Source organism: Piliocolobus tephrosceles, chromosome X, assembly GCF_002776525.5.
Source record: "Piliocolobus tephrosceles isolate RC106 chromosome X, ASM277652v3, whole genome shotgun sequence".
Classification (NCBI taxonomy): Eukaryota; Metazoa; Chordata; class Mammalia; order Primates; family Cercopithecidae; genus Piliocolobus; species Piliocolobus tephrosceles.
The window spans coordinates 57,457,574-57,477,109 of NC_045455.1; the positions used below are offsets into that span (position 1 = coordinate 57,457,574).

General features: G+C 38.0%; 1 protein-coding gene across 2 annotated transcripts in view; it reads left to right on the forward strand.

Annotated features, from left to right (window-relative positions):
• The window catches only part of DIAPH3 (diaphanous related formin 3), a 522,768-nt gene extending 504,111 nt beyond the window's left edge, over positions 1 to 18,657 (forward strand). For both annotated transcript variants that reach the window (XM_023196219.3, XM_023196220.3), the window contains one exon: positions 17,408 to 18,657. In XM_023196219.3, the coding sequence (XP_023051987.2) occupies positions 17,408 to 17,670 (263 nt within the window). In that variant the 3' untranslated portion in view covers positions 17,671 to 18,657. The remainder of the gene's footprint in view (positions 1 to 17,407) is intronic.
• The last annotated feature ends 879 nt before the right edge of the window (positions 18,658 to 19,536 follow it).

A 19,536-nucleotide genomic window follows, 5' to 3' on the forward strand; every position in this document is an offset into this window, starting at 1 on the left:
AAAAGTCGTAACAGATTCCAGATTCAATACTGCTTTGAAAAAAAATGAGAAGTTTGACTCACTACTCAACACAATCCAAGCTGTTCTTACTGTTTCTGCTTGTTACATAGGGAAGGTAATAAGCAAATCTCTCTGTCAATGTAGCTATGTGAATGTGGTTAGATTGTAGGCTTCCTGAAGGCAGGGACTGTGTCTGTTTATTCTCTGCTATATTCCTGAAATGTAAAGCAGCGTGGCCCACTGTTCATACTTTTGACTAAATGAAAGAAAGCATATTCTTTATCTTGTGTCTTGCAGTACACCAAAGAATTATGAAACATTGTCCTCTTGAATGTAGGATCTTATGATGAAATATGACACATCTGCATTAAAGTACTGCTTTTAACATAAAGAATGGGAAGTACATAGACTCTACGTCAAATAGTTTATAGTTTTATCACTAGACTTGAGTATGTGGCAGGGGCACAAAATACAACACCAGGCTCACTAGGATACAAAACGGAGAGATACAATACAAGTTGGCATCTCTATGTTTTCGAAAATCAGGAGGTCATATTTGATTGAGATTTCAGGGATCAAAGATTATTATAGACAATGATTCAGACTAGGGAATAGGGTATTCCCTATTATATAGAGTGTTTATGCAGTGTTATATACAGAGTTTAATGCAGTATTTTATATAGAGTTTGCTGCATAAGTACAGCTAAAAAAATTAAAGGCATTTTAAGAAATTATACTATTTCCTAATAGAAGAATAGTGTCCTAAAGCATAGATTGCTAGTGAGAGAAAACTATATGCTAAAACTTTAACCTTTAAAATAGATTGAAGCCAGGCATGGAGGCTCACACCTGTAATCCCAGCTACTCAGGAGGGTGAGGGAGGAGGATCACTTGAGCCCAGGATTTTGAGGCTACAGTTAGCTAGAATGGTGCCACTGCACCCCAACCTGGGCGACAGACAAGACCCTGTCAATAAATAGTTATTAAATAAATAATAGAGCCAGATTTTTGTGGTTAGCTCATTTTTGTTAAAAAACAAAACAACTGGAAAATAATTTTATGATTCTGGACCCTTCGTACAAATTGGGTAGTATTTGTTAAAATGTGAGGATTTATGTATAATAACATCAAAATAACTACATTCTAATATTTTCTAATGTACTAGTGAACCTGGGCCATAGATTTTGCTGCTTTTGTAAGTAGATATACAGCAAAGGTAAGTATGGACAGTACTCTGTACCATATAAGCAGAAAACCTGGAAATTAATATTCCTGGTTCTCTTTAGAGAGCTAACTAGATTTTTAGGATATTTCTCTGAAGCAGTATCAGTAAAAATGAAGTGTCTCATAGTTTCTTTTTGGTTTGTTGTACTGATATATAACTACTTCCTGCTTCTTTTACAGCATTTATAGTTAAAAATGTTATTAAAGTGCTATAGTTTGGAGCCAGGAGCTGAATTGGATTACTTGAGCTTGAATCAGAGCTCCACCCTAACTTGCCTCTTAACTAGGACAGGTTTCTTAATCCCACAAAGCCTCCTTCCTCATTGTGAATTGGAGAGTATAAAAATTATACTTTCTTAGGCTATATGATGATTTTTGTAAAGCAGCTTGTACAAACCTGGCACTTAATAAGTGCTGTAACATACTAGTATTGTTGTTATAATGAGTCTTGTAAAACAGCCTGAAATGGGGGAGGGGGGGGACTTAAAACAGTTATTTTATTAATAAGTTGGTGAGAAAGTGAACATAATTTTATTATAACTAAATTTGAGTTCCTTATTTGTGGATTGTGTTATAGTGGAAAATTTTACTATTTTTTAAATCTTTGTTTTTGAGAGAGGCTCTCACTCTGTTGCCCAGACTGGAGTGCAGTGGTGCAGTCACAGCTCACTGCAGCCTCAACCTCCCAGACTTGAGTGATCCTCCCACCTCAGCCTTCCAAGTAGCTAGGACTACAGGTGTGTGCCACCATGCCCTGGCTAATTATATCTCTTAATTTTTTGTAGAGATGGAGTCTTACTATGTTGCCCAGGCTGATCTTCAAGTCCTGGGCTCAAGCAATCCTACATCTCTGCCTCCCAAAGAAAGGGTTGGGATTACAGGCATGAGCCACTGAGCCCAGCATTTTATTTTTTTTTTAACAAAGTATTTGTGATATATCACATAATAAACCTCATTGGAAAGATAAGGAGTAACACCCCCCCATTATAATAATCTTTAATAAGTAAAGCTATAACTGTGTACAATAAGATTTGTATATACCAGGAGAAAATAGGCAAGAGATTAGATTAGATAAATAAAATTATTCAGATTGGAAAGTTCATAAGAGTTGTACTACCAAATGGGTTTGGTAAAACTACAGAGCACATTGCTTCCGTGTTCTACTCCAGAGAGTGGTCTTTTCATGTCATGAGATTCCATTAATTGCGAAGGTTTCTAGATTCCATTATTGCGATGTTTTCCTTCCTCTTCCAAATAAAATGAAAGCCAATAGAGAAAAGTAGAACCATTGCAAAATCTAAGACCTTTAGAAATAGAATAATTAATTAGTAAACATATTGTTATTATTATACCATAATAGTTTTAAATGAGTGTACTGTGTTCTATATTTTTTAAGTCAACAAAAGTTACGCAGGGTACTACAATGCCCCATCAAATTTAATGATTGGTGACGGGTGTAGCTGTCTGACCTCTAGTGGCTATAGCTTATAGCTGCATTTTAATTGATTGAGTTAAAACAACAACAACAAAAAAAGACTAAGGAAATAAGTCTTCTTAGATCCTAATAATAGAGTTCTACAAGTAAGTGTACAATTAGTGTCCCTGAAGTTCTGCTGGTCTAATTGTTGGGGTACTACCTCAAGGAACAGAGGTCAAAACCAACTTCGTTAATATGAATTTAAATGCTTGCAATGTGTCAGCAGATCCTGCCCTGAGGCCCAGCAGCCAAGCAATCTCTACAGCATTTTTTTAATAGACACTGTAAAGTTCATAATAAGCTCTAAATGTTTATTCAACAACATGTCATAGGCCTGCATGAAATATTTTTAAAATCCTGATAGGATACCTATGTATGACAATGTATGTTTTTATTAGATATCTATATGAATAATATATCTTTCCTAATGGGTAGGTGTGTGTTTCTTAAATATTTGGGGGTTTAAATTTACAGCATTACTGTTCCTCATATACTCCACCATGTTTTTGAGACAACCCTTCTGAGTTCAGGGTGCTGCTTACGACCAAGAAACCAAACGGAATTGACCAACAATTTGAGGACATAAAACTGATTATTTTGAACCATTGAACTTATAGATGCTACATTTACTATGATGCCCCAAATTGAAAAAAAGTAGGAAAATTTGTATTTAGATTTGCAAAATAAAAAAGAGAACATTCTGCCATGCGATAGTAACATATTTGTCTTTAACATAAACCATACCGTAATACTTGATGTAATTTAGTATTTTTGTGCATTGTGTCTCCACTGAGAATTCTTATTTCTCTCAGTAACTTAATGAATTGCCAAGTATTTATGGCCAATATGTGTCTCCAATATTTTTTTAAATTTCAAATACCATATGGATTATAAAGTTCCACATACTTTAAGGCTTCTATGCTAACACTTGTAGCTCGTTTAAGAGGATGTATGTGAAATGGAACAACTAACAGTTACTGTATCTTGTCCTCCTTGTCCATTTACCTGCCGTCAGCACCTTCTTTAGCTTACCAAGGGTACTGTACTCTAATTTCTTTCTTTTCTGCCCTCTGTATGGTACATTTCTAGTCTTTGTGTTTTGTGTTACCATAGAGACAGGAGGTGCTCCAAAGCCCAAAACCCCGAGAAGGCAGACTGGAAGCAGGTCTTTGAGGAAACAGTCCCTGCGGACAAGAGAAGCCTGAGGCAAGAATCTATGGCACTAAACGGGAAGAGGGGGATTGTGTGGCCCAATCTGACTGCGTGTCCACAGTCTCAGAAAGCACAAGCTCTGCCAGTGCTGTGTTAAAAATGAGTTGTTTACTGAAACCAATTTTACAGAGACCTCAGTGCAGCCTGGGATTTCATAGGAATCAAACTTGGTGTTTTATTTGCAAAAAAATAACTGAAGTGACATTGACCTATTCCTTTTACTATTTTCCTCATTAAAAGGGAGCAGCTTCTGAGAAAGGTCCTCTTTGACTGACTTATTTTGCTGATCAAAAATCTCACCTTTAAAATAAAGGTTCATATTCTTCGACTCGGCAAAAACCATCAGAATTGAACCTGCTGTTTGAGTGCAGGAGACTCTACAAGCAGCACCCAAATCATTGATCCAAATATGCTAGTTATAGAAATAAGTAGTTTCTATGTATCCTAAGTTGTCATGTAGTCATGTACTCCCTTCATATTTTAGATAACTTACAGCTTTTAAATGTTTCTCTGTATTTAATGAATTGTTATGTTTCCTACTATATTAACTCATGTCATACTTTTTAATATTTTTATTTAGAAGGAGGCTTCTGAAAGATTTAAAAATAATACAGATTTTTTTTTCTCTTGTCTTTTTCTTAGAGATGTGATGTGAGGTCCTGTAGGGGAAGTGGGAAGAAGAGAAAAATGAAAAATTTAACAACAAAACAATGTGAAATAGAATTTAAACGAACAGATGTTTTCTGAATTACCTTTAAAACCAATTTCTTTTTTGGAATGGGAAAAAATCCATGCTCACGGTGTTTGCTGGACATTTTTTCACAGATCTAGCAGTCTAAGCAGGGAAGAATTCAGAGAAATTCAGAGAACATCAATATTTCTTCCTAGGTTATCTGCACAAAATTGTCCTTTGAAGGAAGAAGGCCACTTGTCTGTAAATCTGTAAATAGAAATAAGGATGAGTAGGGCTCTCTCACTTTCCTCAAACTGACAGTAGGAGGCAGTAGTGTACTAGCCTGAGTACTCATTTTAGGGTAATGTCTATGACTCATGCCAGATTTCTCTTTTTCACTCATTTTCTAGAAATACATGAAACTAAAATCTCAGAAATCATTTCAGATTTCATAATGAAGCTTGGTACCATCAATCTAGTACAAGATAATGCTGCTGTGCTATGAATAGAACAATAAAAAGAGGCCAGGCCATCAGTTTCTCATAGTGGCAACACTTGAACCTAACCCCCACATAGGTCTTGATCCAATACGAATAGGAGAATAGCATGGAATGAAGGTCAATCTCATTTTGAAAGGAAGGAGAATTAGATTTAATAAGTTAGATCCTCCTAATTTTCATTTATTTACTAAAACATGTACAGAACTAGTACGTAAAAGTAGAAGAGTCTCTGAACGGTAACCCAGTCTCCCCATGCCTAGATGGCTGGATAAACAGATGCCAAAACATAGACGGTAGCAACAGTAGGCTTGTCATTATTAGCCTTCAAATTTTGTGAGTATATTTTTAATCTTTAGCCTTTGTCTATTTTGCCATTCACAGAAGCTACCTAAATCAAAATTACCTAGAAATGTATAACTGCTCCTTCATCTTTATATGAAACAAAATCACAATAAAGTGCTAAATATTGGAACAATTCATTTTCACTTGATTGTTTATAATATATACATATTCAACTCAAAATAATGTATAGGTAATAGCACTGTGAAAAACTCCAGCTTCTAGATCTGTGCTGTCCAATATGGTAGACAATAGCCAGGTGTGGCTCCTTTTTTTTTTCTCTCTCTCTTTTTTTTTTTTTTTTTTTTGAGATGGAGTCTCGCTCTGTCACCCAGGCTGGAGTGCAGTGGCGTGATCTCGGCTCACTACAAGCTCCACCTCCTGGGTTCACGCCATTCTCCTGCCTCAGCCTCCCAAGTAGCTGGGACTACAGGCGCTAGCCACCACGCCCGGCTAATTTTTTGTGTGTTTTTTTTCAGTAGAGACGGGGTTTCACCATGTTAGCTAGGGTGGTCTCGATCTCCTGACCTCATGATCCACCCTCCTCAGCCTCCCAAAGTGCTGGGATTACAGGCCTGAGCCACTGTGCCTGGCCCAGGTGTGGCTCTTAAGCTCCTGAAATGTGGCTGGTCTGAATAGAGATCTGCTGTAAGTATGAAATACACATTTGATTTTGAAGACTTAGTACAAAAAAATGCCAAAGATATCATTAATGTATTTTTGCTATATCTATGTCAAAGTGAGAATATTTGACATTGGGTTAAATACAACACTTATTAAAACTAATTTCACCTGATTTTTTTTTTCAATGTTTAATGTGGCTTCTAGACATTTTTACCTTGCTTGTATAGCCCATTTTTGTCATTTTCATTAAATTTCTATTGGACAGTTCTGTTCTAGACTCAATGTTGAGTCCTCAAGGGACCCAAAAGCATAAAAAATGTACAATAAACCAAAAATGATATGTCATCAGCTGTATCTGGGTAGTATTACCCTAAAGTGTTTCTTTTTTTCTTTTTTAAGGCTTAGTTTAAAACATTAAGTGAAACAAAATGATAAAATCATGCCATACTTAGGTTTAGTCACTCAAGAAATAAATTATCAAGCCCTTGTTATGAGGCAGGCACTATGCTAGGGCTTGGGAATACACCAGTGAATAAAACAAAGATACCTGCCTTCATGGAACTTACATTCTAGCAAGTTAGGTCACAGTTAGATGGATATGAATTAGATTTCTTACTACTTGAACATATTTCTATGTTTAAACATGGCTAATGTAGTATATATGTAGTAATAGGCCAGAGAGAAGTAAAGGAACATTTCTTTTTTGTTTTGAGGCGGAGTTTCGCTCTTGTTGCCCAGGCTGGAGTGCAATGGCACTATCTTGGCTCACTGCAACCTCCACCTCCCAGGTTCAAGCAATTCTCCTGCCTCAGCCACCCGAGTAGCTGGGATTACAGGCATGCGCTACCATGCCCAACTAATCTTGTATTTTTAGTAGAGACACGGTTTCTCCATGTTAAGGCTGGTCTCGAATTCCTGACCTCAGGTGATCTGCCCACCTTGACCTCCCAAAGTGCTAGAATTACAGGCATGAGCCACCATGCCCGGCCGTAAAGGAACATTTCTATGTATATAGTCATACATAAAATTATTTTATTATAAAATGGTTATAAACACAAATGTATCCCAGGATTGAATTTTCTAATGAATAAAAACATTATTTTAAGCAGATTCTTATTAAATGCATACCAAAAATCAACCTGAAGTATTAAGTCTACATGGAAATTTTTTAAGAGTCTGTGAACATATAATCATATTGTTTTACAGTACTGGACATCCTAATTGGCTTCAGCTTTTCCCCAGAATTTTGAACTACTAAGCGAATATTGTTTTGCATGTTCATTATAGAAATGACAGGATCTTAAATGTTTCAAAAACTTCGCACCTAGGATGGTGGGCTAAACCCTCATTAAATTAACTAATAAACTGACTTAACCATAATTTCAACTCATGATCACTGAAGGAACAGTTGAAGAAACTATACCTGTTTGGCTTAGAGAAGAAAAGATTGAGAAAATGTAATATCTGTCTTCAAATATTTGAAGGGCTGGTGGGTGGAAGAGGAATTGGATTTAATACAGCTCTAATGGAAAAAATCAACAGAGCCAGTGACTAAGATTTCAGAGAAACAAACACTGGATAAATCTAAGGTAAAACATGTAATTATTAGAGCTGACCAAAGGTAGAATATATTGCCTGATGAGATTGTGAGGCAATGACTCGAGGTCTTCAAACTGAGGCTGGAGAGCCACTTGATAGGATGCAAACTAAATGTAATTCAAGCATTGGCTAGGTGGTTCCACCAAGTAACAAGGGGTCTTTCCATTTGATTCTACATTACATGATTCTGCGAATCAAAATGAAATGAAACAGGAATAGCATAAGTTATTCAGAAGAAACACCTGTACATTCAAAATGTCTAATAAATGTTGAAGAAGTGTAAGAAATAAAAGAATATACTTAAAAGCACACTATGTGATGAGACTTAGAAATGGCTTCAGAAATATGTTCTAGTCCTAAAGCATTTTAAAATAGTTAGCTAGTTAGTTTCTAATACAGCTCCCAAGTTATTAGCACTTGGAATCAACCTCTCCCCAGCCTCTTCATCCTGGGGAAGTGTTCTTTCCATTTCACAGCATGTCTATTTGCCATGGCCTAATCATGTGTCCCCAAAACCAAGAGGGCCTACGATCTGGACTGAATTTGCCAGAGGCAAATAGCAAAGCCTATGTGGCCTTGGCAGTTCATGGACTTCTCTAAACCTCAATTTCCTTATCTATAAAATGGGCTTGTTGATACCTGCACTTTGGGATTGTTGTAAAAGTTTTAAAATAGCATGTACAGGCTAGGCACAGTGGCTCACACCTGTAATTCCAGCACTTTGGGAAACTGAGGCAGGAGAATCACTTGGGACTAGGAGTTCTAGGTGAACATAGCAAGACCCCGTCTCGATTTTTAAAATTTTTAAGTTAGCCAGACATGGTGATGCTTGCCTATATTCCTAGCTACTCCGAAGGCCAAGACAGGAGGATACCTTGAGCCCGTGAGTTCAAGGCTACAATGAGCCATCATGGCTCATTTTACACGATAGCATGTAAAAGGTTTATCAGGTATGTCATATGTGTTTAATAAGTATACTGTCAAACCATACCCCTGTATTATTTCTCTGCCGTCTCTCTCATGAACCACCAGATCAACTGATGAAATTACTTCCGACCTGCATCTATTAGCTGACAAGCCACTACATACTTTAGAAATATTTATTTAATATCTGCCAAGCCACCTCCAGGTGACCACAAGTGTATAGTAGTCTGAGACAGCTGTCAATAACAGAGAGCATGACTGATAAACAGATGCTATGGTTGGTTTCAGTCTGTTAGTATGAAGAGCATGAAAGCGTGGTTTGAGAATGTGTTATTTGAAGTAGTAGTAGGGCATATGTACGAATGTTTAGGGAGGCCACGGTGGATACAGTATTGGAGCTCTGTTGTCAGGGCTGGAAATGCAGATGTGAGTCTTCTTCCTAGAGGAAATGATTGAAGCTGTGAGATCTTGATGGAGAGAAGGTAGAAAGGGCAGAAAAGTGGGCCAAGGATGTAACTGTGAGAAATGGCCACATTGAGAGTTATGATTGTTTGGTAGAGGTTGGGCAGGTAGAACAAATTACCATAAAAGATTTAAAATGAATCATCAAAAAGTAGAAGAGCGAGCACGGTCAAGGGCCGTATCATGATAGAGCACATTAACCAGAAGTCTGAGGACTTAGTTTTATCTCTGGCTCTGCCTGAAAGTTATCTCTGCTTTCTCAATTTTATGTCAAACAAGGTAAATATACCCATATTACCTATCTCACAGGGCTGTTATAAGAATCACGTAAGTGGATATACAGGGAAAGTGTTTGCAAACTATAGAATAACCATATATAAAGATAATATGATCATGTCTATATTATTCCATAATAATGTTCAAAGTCACAAATAACGTCTACATTGACTTCTAACACCAGCTACATGAAGTTAATCCAGATTTCACAGGTAACAGTCCTCTAAAAGATTGCCTTCACTTCAGTACCAGCTGCAAATTTGAGGGTCCCTAGGTTACCCTCACTTTTGATCACTTGACTACAAATCCAGTGCTTCCTACTACCCTCTCAAATTCAATAATTTGCTAGAATGACAGAATTCAGAAAAGTACTATACTTACTGTTACAGCTTTATTATAGCAAAAAAATACAAATCAGAAGTGGCCAAAGGAGAGACACATGAAGCCCCTATTGTCCTCAGAGACGCGTCACCCTCCCTGCACATTGATGTGTAAGGATGCACAGAGGATTACCAACCAAAATACTCACCTGAATATCAGTGTCTTGAGTTTGCACTGAGGCTTTGTTATTTAGGCACAATTAGTTGAATCATCACCCACATGATCGAGCTCAAGCTCCCGTACCCGTCTCCTGCTTAGAAATCAAGCTGATAATCATTTGGCTCAAAACCCCAACCCTCTAATCACATGATTGGTCTTTCTGACTTGGGTAACCCCCATCGTGAGTCATTCATTACTATAAACTATCTAGGGGCCCACCATGAGTTACCTCATTAGCAAAAACTATCAGTTTAGGGTTTCAAACTATACATCTCAGGGGCCCAACATGATTAAAAAATTCCAAGGCTTTAGAGGCCACTTCCCAGGGACTGGGACAAAGACCAGCTGAATTCTTTATTACACACATTCCAAAACATTGCAAATGTAAGAGGAAAAAGAGGCATGAGTAAATGCAATTGAGTTTAGGAATTTTGATGCTTTGGGTAATATTGTAAGAAGCAATTTCAATAGAGAGGTATGGAGGAAAGCCAAATTAGAATTGCTAAGAATTGAGGGGAGAGATGAAAAAGAAGAAAGCAGATACGGAGAAAAGTATCCAACTCAGGTAGCATATTACAAATCAGGAAGATAAGCAGTCAAACAGAAGAGTTTATTTTACTGTTCTCTTAAAAGGCTGAATCTATCCTGGGTGTCGTGTGCACAGAGCCTGTGTCATCTTGAACTTCCTTCTAGCCCTACACTCAATTAGAAAAACTCAGCATAGGAAACTGTGAAATGGCAGTGCTGTCTTTGAATTTTATTTAAAGGATAGTGATACAGAACAAGAATGAATAGAAGTTTACATATGAGTTTCTGCAAAGAAAGTTCTTCATCAATTGTCTCCTCTATTCAAAGATATCATTATCTTCTGCTTTGCCTACTGTGTTTAGATAGGGAGAGTATTGTTTTGTTTAGTTGTTTGTTTTTACTTAATTGGTTTTAATAAGAGTTTCTGGCACCCCTAAAAGATTTTAACTATATGCAAAATGACCTTTTGCTCTTTGAATTATTTTTATATATTTTCAATATATAAGATAAACAGCAAAATGAAAGCAAGGAAAGACAATTATTTATAGCATCCGTAAATCAACGGTAAGGAAAACCACAGGGATATGGGCTGCTGGCGGCCACCACTAACTTCCGTTACTGCATAGATTAAAAACATATATTTGTCACACACTTTACTATCATGTAGACCCAGTGGTGCTTTAAAATTGTATTTATGGGTGATTCTTTTTCCTTCACCAAAGTAAAGCCATTGCTGGGGTGAAACAAAACAGCTACTTAGTAGGTCAAAGTAATAGTTGGAAGCAAAAGGTAAAGAATTGTGAGGAGAGACCAAATTTCAGGAACACTGAATAGATGCAGTCAATTTATAGACACCAGAGTTCTACATTCTTCCTCCTGTCAAAGCTGCCACAGACTCACCATTGACCACAAAAGACAGGAGCTCAATTTTATTTTTCATCTGAGAGTTGGCACTCCTAAGAAGCCAGTGCCCATTAGAACCACAATGTGAGGGGGGATCAATACTGACTTAAAAGGAATAATGCCTCTTTCTGAACCATAACTGATATTTCCTGCAGCAGAGAAGTCTTCCCCAAGGGCCGTCTGCCAGGGCCTTAGTTAGCCTTACCTTCTTAGCTCAAGAAGCATAAAAACTATTGGTTGAAATATTTCCTCATTTAGATGCCAAGTTGCATATATTCATATATATAATTTTTTTGTCAGCAACTTTCCTAGTTTCCTGTGTCTTTTGTGTTTCTCGAGAAACAATGGAAATGTTAGCACAGGATGATTGAGTTTTTTTAAGCTTTCTTTGTCATCCAAATCTACGCTCTGCCAAAGGTTATGTGGGACCCAACACTAGATATAGCTTAAGGCCTTTATTCTCATTTTTAAGTCCAGTGGGTATCAGTATTTAAGAGGCATTCAACTCTCCAATAACGTTCAACTTTTAGTTCGGTTTCAAAGAAAAGGCTGTGGTGGGTCTCTAGATTTAATTCTTATAGTAAGAATCCTATGAAGAATTACATTGAAATGAGTAAGTATTCCTATCTTAAAGGAAAATAGCATGTATTCTCATCGTGTTTATTTCCACAGAAACACAAATACAAGATGTGTGGATCGCATTTTCACAGTGAATTGGTACTAAGAATAGCAGCTGGTTCTTTGCCTATCAGTACTACAATCAACAGTGGCCCTGAATATTGGCAGTAGTCCTAGATATATTGCACATAGAGATCAATTGTAGTATCTTAAACAGAAAAAAAAAAAAAAGGCCTAGGATTCAATTTGTAAGATAATAAAACAAACTCCTCACCTTGAAGAATTAATCATCCCACTTTGCCTTAATATTTTTAGTTTCCATTTAAAAGTGTGTACGGTGAAGATTTGAGTTGAGAAAAAGAAATGCTTGTCTTTTTATTGATACCCCAGCCTTACCTTTCATTGAGTCCATATGTCCTAGGTATCATCTTGCATTTGTAACTAACTTCATATGAGAAGAATGGGCCCACCTGCCTCATATTACAATTTATTTATGCCTCTGAGCACCTAGATCGAGTATAGATTTTTCTCCAACTTACAGGGTTGTGGGATCACTCTGTTGTTTGCACATCAACCATTTAGAAACAGTGCATGTTTTTGCATGGAATTTAGGTCTCCAGCCCACACAAAGCCACCAATAGCAAACTTCTAAAATAATGGTAATAACAGAAGACACCTGGCCTTGACACAACATTATAACAAGATTTCTGTATAAGAGTGAACTTCTGGGGTCAGCGGGCACAGTGGCTCACACCTGTAATCCCAGCACTTTATGAGGCTGAGGTGGGTAGATAGCTTATCCCCAGCCTGGCAACAAAGCCAGGCTTAAAAGAAGTGAACTTCCAACTTGAACACTTCCTCTTCCTGCACTATCTCTAATTATAGCGGGATAGGCAACCTTCTGTCCAGCTTCATTTACCTGCTTTGCAGTTTAAGATCTGACTTGCTCAGTTCTACAGTTTTGGTCTCCCATGGCTGGAGACAAAACAAAAAGAAGGTGAGGACCAGAATGGGGGCTGTTGGGGTGCTGAGAGCTAATGTGAGGGCAGAGAGTGAAGAGTTGTTACCTAGGAATTTCTAACAAAGCTATAAACATCCTTTAAAAAACTCTTGTGCACTTTTCTTTTTTATTTCTTCGGTGGTCTTAGGAATGGCCTCTCCTTTTTACACTGTTTTGTCTGTTGCTTCTCATGAAAGATTCCTCACCTGAAACCACAGAGGAGATAAATACCATCGTAGTTTTTCTCTTATCATTTTGTCCCTAAAGCAAGCCCACAGCTCTTTTGAGTTTTCTCAGAAGGATAGAAATGGTTTTGCCTGCCTTGGCCCATCCATTATTATTTACCTAAGTCTCCAAAGAAGTTCAAAGACCAAACACTAAAAGAAAAACTCAGGCAATGCTAGGCATTTCATCCTTGGATCTGGTATAGATCAAGGAGTACTAAGACATTCAAATAGATATGCAGTCCTTGTTTTTGGCAGCATGCAGTTCATTAGCGACCTTGACAAGAACTGTTTGAGACGAGTAAAGGGTCAAAAGCATGATTGGAGTGGGTTCAAGAGAAAAATAGGGAGAGAGAAATTGAGAGAGTATGGGCAATTCTTTCAAGGTATTTTGCTATAAAGGGAGCCAAGAATTTAGATAGCTGGAGCAGGATGTGGAGACAAATAGAGATTCCCCCCCACCTCCCAAATTTATTATTATTAGAGCTTCTCTGCTGAGGGGAATGAGCACCTGGAGAAGGAAACCTTTACAATGCAGCAGAGAGAGGGCAAAGCAACCACAGGGATGTCCTTGAATAGACAAGCAAAAATCACATCCATCACTCACCTTGAGGGCTGTCCTCAGAGGGGAGCTTGGAAGGTTGATTCATCCTAATAGGAGGGGCAGATGTATGTGTGTGCAGTAGGCAGATAATAGGTGTTGGGGAAGAGGTGAGACACGTGCAGGGGCTCCTTCTGATCTCCTCTATGAATGAGTTAAATGAGAAAGAGGGAGGACATGTTGGAAGTTTGGAAGAGTGGGGAAGGTGTGAAATAGTTGTCCAGGAGAATGGAAGAGTGAATGGACTAGGGAATTGTGGTGGGTTAAAGGTCGTGCTTTTGAAGTTCATAGTCATGAATCTAAGTGAGACCAGGAAAGAAATGGAGGATGTGTGTGACCTTGGACATACTGTGTTAAGGTAGTTTACATGGGTGTACTATCTGCTTTACAACACTGTTGCGAGAATTCAGTGTGTCAGAAGGCATTTTGAAGCATAAGTAAAGGACACCATTATTATGAAACTTAGCTTTGAATTACTTAGCACTTTCCTTTGGCAAAAAAGTTTTCAAATTTCTTGAAGACAGCCTCAGTATCTCTAGAGACAGCGTTTGGCATCAACCACTGATGTAGTCAGTAACTAAGTCTAAGCAAATTACTTAACCTTCTTTCGCTTTTACCCCTCAATCTATATGCTGAGGGTGGTAATGTTTGAAGTGCAACAAATGCTTTATACATAAAAATACTATATAAATACAGACTATTCATAAGATGGTATGTGTGTATGAATTTTGTGTGTATGTGTGTTTGTGTGTGTGTGTGTGCGTGTATATATACATATAAAGTTGTAATAATTTGCCTACCAAGTTCAGTATTTCTCTGAAGGAAAACCACTGACTTTAAAAATTCTGATTAGAAACTTCCCTTCTTGCTTTCATTCAAGAAAGAAATTAATGGCATTACTATTCAAACTAATGCTTATCTTGTGTCATAGATTGTGGAAATAATTTCTTTACCCAACATATTTATTGAGCACCTACTGTGCGCCAGCGACATTGTAGGCACTAAAGCTATAGCAATATTTAAAACAATGTCCCTACTTTCTTGGAGTGCATACATGCACGCGCACATACACACATACACATTTCATATTCCAGACCCATATTTTGGCTAATTTAATCTCTTCTTTGCCATTAGACATTTAACTAGAGTTGTCCAATAGCAAAACAAACTGGTTTGTTGGAGATACCATCATGATGGAGTGGTTTGCAAGAAATCAAATAAGCAAAGATAAGAACATTTTGGGGAAGGAGCAGTAAGCTGGCCAACATTCTACATTTAGCTACAAATGCAGTTTTCAAGCATTCTTTGGGACAGAAGTGTGGGTGCTAGAAAAGAAAAGGATGTGGTCATAGGAACTGCAGGAATACCACATCTACTGTGCTCTTTCCAGCAAACACAATATGTACATTATAAGCCACAGAGCATACACTCCTTTAAGAGAAAATCACTGCTCTATTAGATTTTGATTTTTGAGTAACAATTGCCCACCTGATATAGAAGGTGAAAGAAAAAGTGTATTTATTTTCTTCCAGCAGCTAAAAGGTGATCATACTTCTAAAATTTGTTGAGATTGTCCAAGAAAGTGTGTAAAATCCTCATCCATCACTGGAAGCCCCTGGTCAGGAAATGACAGTGCAGTAAATATCTTCAGCAGCCACCTTTTAATGTACAAGCTGTTTTCAGTTGGAATTTTCAGCACTCACATAAAACACACTGTCATGAGTGACTGCTTGTGCTCCAAAGTCATTACTATTGGGACAATGGAACATCTCTCAGAAAATAACCAAAAAACTTTAAATGTCATGTCAGGTTTGTTGAAGCCATTTTCAAGCCCCGTTCAAGGTTACATGAATATTGAGGTTGTCTGTTTTTTATAAGTCACCATTATCATCACTTACCAATAAAAGGATGTATGTGTGTATGTATATATGTACATGCATGTATGTATAGATGTGTATATACTTGACAATTACATATAACATTTGGGTTTGCTAGGAAGTTTTAATTGTTTGCTTGCCAAGTTCATGATTTCTTTTCTTTTTTTTTTTTTTTTTTTTTTGAGACGGAGTTTCACTCTTGTTGCCCAGGCTGGAGTGCAATGGCACGATCTCGGCTCACTGCAACCTCCACCTCCCAGGTTCAAGTGATTCTCCTGCCTCAGCCTCTCGAGTAGCTGGTATTACAGGCATGCACCACCACACCCAGCTAATTTTGTATTTGTAGTAGAGATGGGGTTTCTCCATGTTGGTCAGAGTGGTCTCAAACTCCTGACCTAAAGGTGATCCACCCGTCTCGGCCTCCCAAAGTGCTGGGATTACAGGCGTGAGCCACTGCGCCTAGCCAAGTTCATTATTTCTTTAAAGGAAAATAATCGACTTTGTAAATTCTTTTTTTTTTTTTTTTAAGACGGAGTCTCACTCTGTCACCCAGGCTGGAGTGCAGTGGCGCTATCTCGGCTCACTGTGAGCTCCACCTCCCGGGTTCATGCCAGTCTCCTGTCTCAGCCTCCTGAGTAGCTGGGACTATAGGTGCCTGCCACCATGCCCGGATAATTTTTTTTGTAGTTTTAGTAGAGATGGGGTTTCATTGTGTTAGCCAAGATGGTCTCGATCTCCTGACCTCATGATCCACCCATCTCGGCCTCCCAAAATGCTGGGATTACAGGCGTGAGCCACCACACCTGACCCTTAAATTCTTTTTTTTTTTTTTTTTTTTTTTTGGGATGGAGTCTCACTGTGTCGCCCCGGCTGGAGTGCAGTGGCGCGATCTCAGCTCACTGCAAGCTCTGCCTCCCGGGTTCATACCATTCTCCCGCCTCAGCCTCCGAGTAGCTGGGACTACAGGCACCCGCCACCACGCCTGGCTAATTTTTTGTATTTTTAGTAGAGACGGGGTTTCACCGTGTTAGCCAGGATGGTCTCGATCTCCCGACCTCATGATCCGCCCGCCTCGGCCTCCCAAAGTGCTGGGATTACAGGCTTGAGCCACCGCACCCGGCTAAATTCTTAATAGAAACTTTTCTTCCTGATTTCATTCAAAAAGGAAATTAATCTCATTATTATTCAAGCTAATGTTTATCTTGTGTCACAGAGTGTGGAAATTATTTATCCAACAAATATTTATTGAGGACCTACTTTGCACCAGGGCCATTTTAGGCCCTAAAGTTACAACAGTAGTTAAAATAATGTCCCTACTGTCTTGGAGCACACATTCTAGTAAGACAGACAGTGGACAAGTGAGCAAATATATGATGTGTCCAGCCATCATGAGTCCTGTGAAGGAAAACATGACAGGGAAGGATAGAGCATTGCAAAGGGCAAATGCTATTTTAGATGGGTGGCTAGAGAAGGCCTCTCTTTTTAGGTAGTGTCTGAACAGAGACCTGAAAGAAATTTTTATGGGACCAGGCCCTGATAATAACCACGTGACAGGCATGTCAAGCATAAAGGAAGAAGGAAATGGGCATTAGTGCTAATGAAATGGTTGGCTGTTATATTTTAGTTTATTCTTAAAACTCTGTGATTACTTTAAACCTGTCTTACTCTGTTGACTGTTTCTTTGTTTAGTCTATGTAAGAAGACTACTTATTTATTGAGAATAATTACTTTAAATGTGTTTTATAATGTGCACAGTCCTTGGTTTTCATGGTGATAAGTTTTATGTTTCGTTTTTCCTTACTGTAGAAAATCAGAAAGTGCAGATGACAGAAGGGTCACGTTCACACTACAATATCAATTGCAACTCAACAAGGACTCCAGTCGCCAAGGAGCTTAATTATAATCTAGACACTCATACGTCTACCGGGAGGATCAAGGCAGTTGAGAAGAGGGAAGCCTGTAATGTAGAAAGCAACAGAAAAAAGGAAACAGAACTTCTTGGCTCTTTTTCTAACAATGAATCAGTTCCCGAAGTTGAAGCCCTGCTGGCGAGATTACGAGCTTTATAAGTTAAACTGGTTTAAAAAAAAATGATTAAGCCAAATATAAAGCCATGCTCTAAACTATAACACTTGAAAAAATTGCTTTTATGTAAGTGACTTTATATAGTTTTAAATTATGACATATATTAGAAAAATAAAGCTAAATATATGATTGCAATGCTTTTTCTGTGTACTGGAGGTTTTGGTTTATTCAAGATTGTAATGGGCTTTAATGCTTTTTTTTGTCTCCTGGTATTCCTCTGTTCTATATTTGGTGGTTAAATTATACATATTGCTTTAGAGAGCAGCTAGGTGGCCATGTGTTCAGCAGTGTGTCCTAAAGAAAATACCATCTTTCTAAGCCACTGGAATTTTTACTTTACTATTTTTAACCCATTAACGGATGTCAGGTCATCAACCTCAAGTCTTTACATATCCATGTATATTCCATATATATTGTTTATATAGGCCCAGGTTTCTCCCTAATTGGGATCTATATACTACCAGCACAACATCAAAAACATGTAATTGAATACATTAGGGCTATATATGTAAGGAAATGACTGGTGACCTCATTATCATCATTGTTGAATTCGTGTTAAGTAGACCCTCTAGGGGACCATAAAGCAATAGAGCACGTAATGAAAAAAGATACAGTAAGAATGTATGCACTGTCTTTGCCAAATGCATGTGCTTTTGTGTGACGTGAATATAAACAGTATTGCAGTGCTGCCGAAACTCTTGGTCTTAGCTAAGAGAGTATTTTTCCCCTTGTAATTATGACTCTGAGATAAAATTGCCATTTTGAAATTTCCAAAGTAACAACATTTTTTTATTTTATGAATAAACTTGGAATTGCAATTTCTCTGATCTGACAATCAATAACTTTAACAAAGATCTAAATTAGTGTGTCAAGGGAAGTTTTCCTATGCAAATGTAATATTACCTCATTTGGGCATCATTGCTCTGTTAATTCTATATCAAAGAAAATAAACTTGCTACTTGCACTAAATGAAAAAAAATGCTTTCTTTTGTCTCTTTTTTTGAAAACATATTCTGTGGATAAGCTGGGAATAGCCTGTGCTATGCAGTCTGTCTAAGCATCTATTTTGCTTTATTACATGTAATAAGTAAGTGACTGTTCTTTTACTTTCAGTTAAAAAGCAGTTATATGGAACTAGTCAGGCAAGGTCTATTGCTTTTTATTTCCTTAAGTTGCCACCTCCTTTCAGCTCCAAGTTAATAAAGTTAATTAATTAGAACTATGAACCAGGCCCTGTTTATAGACATTGGAGAACAGAGTATTCTCTACAGCCAGTGTAGGAATAAATGTGAAGCTGTATGTGTTGCTGAAGTGTGCATTTTGCCCTCCAGTTGCAATTCCTGTTTTTCTGAAAACAAACCTTAAAAATCAAGAAAGGTGAAGGACATTTACACATTTAAGCTGACAGCACCCCTAACAACAAGGCAGGATTGTTTTGTTTAGGAAAGAATTTAAATGAAAGAACTCTGACTATCAGTTCTTAATGTGATTTTGCAGACTTGGATTTTTCAGAAACAAAACTTAAATTCAACTGGATAGTTTGGACACACCAGGAAGCAGGTAAACACTCTGGAAACTTGGGACCAGGGAGCAGCCACAGGGAAGAAGCCTGGCAAGTAAAGGAAAGTGAAGATGACGGAGACTCCCGGGGCAGAGGAAGACAGGGTAGTCCAGTAAAGGAGCAGTCAAACTCCAGAGCATCTGTCTGCCCGGGCTGAGGACAACTTTCAAGCAAGAGGGCCAGAAGCCCAAGGCTAGCAGAGTATCAGAAGCGGCTGGCCACCCGCAGGTCAGCAGCCAACACTCCCTCTCCCTTGATGACAGCAGCTGGCTCCAAAAGGGACCATAGC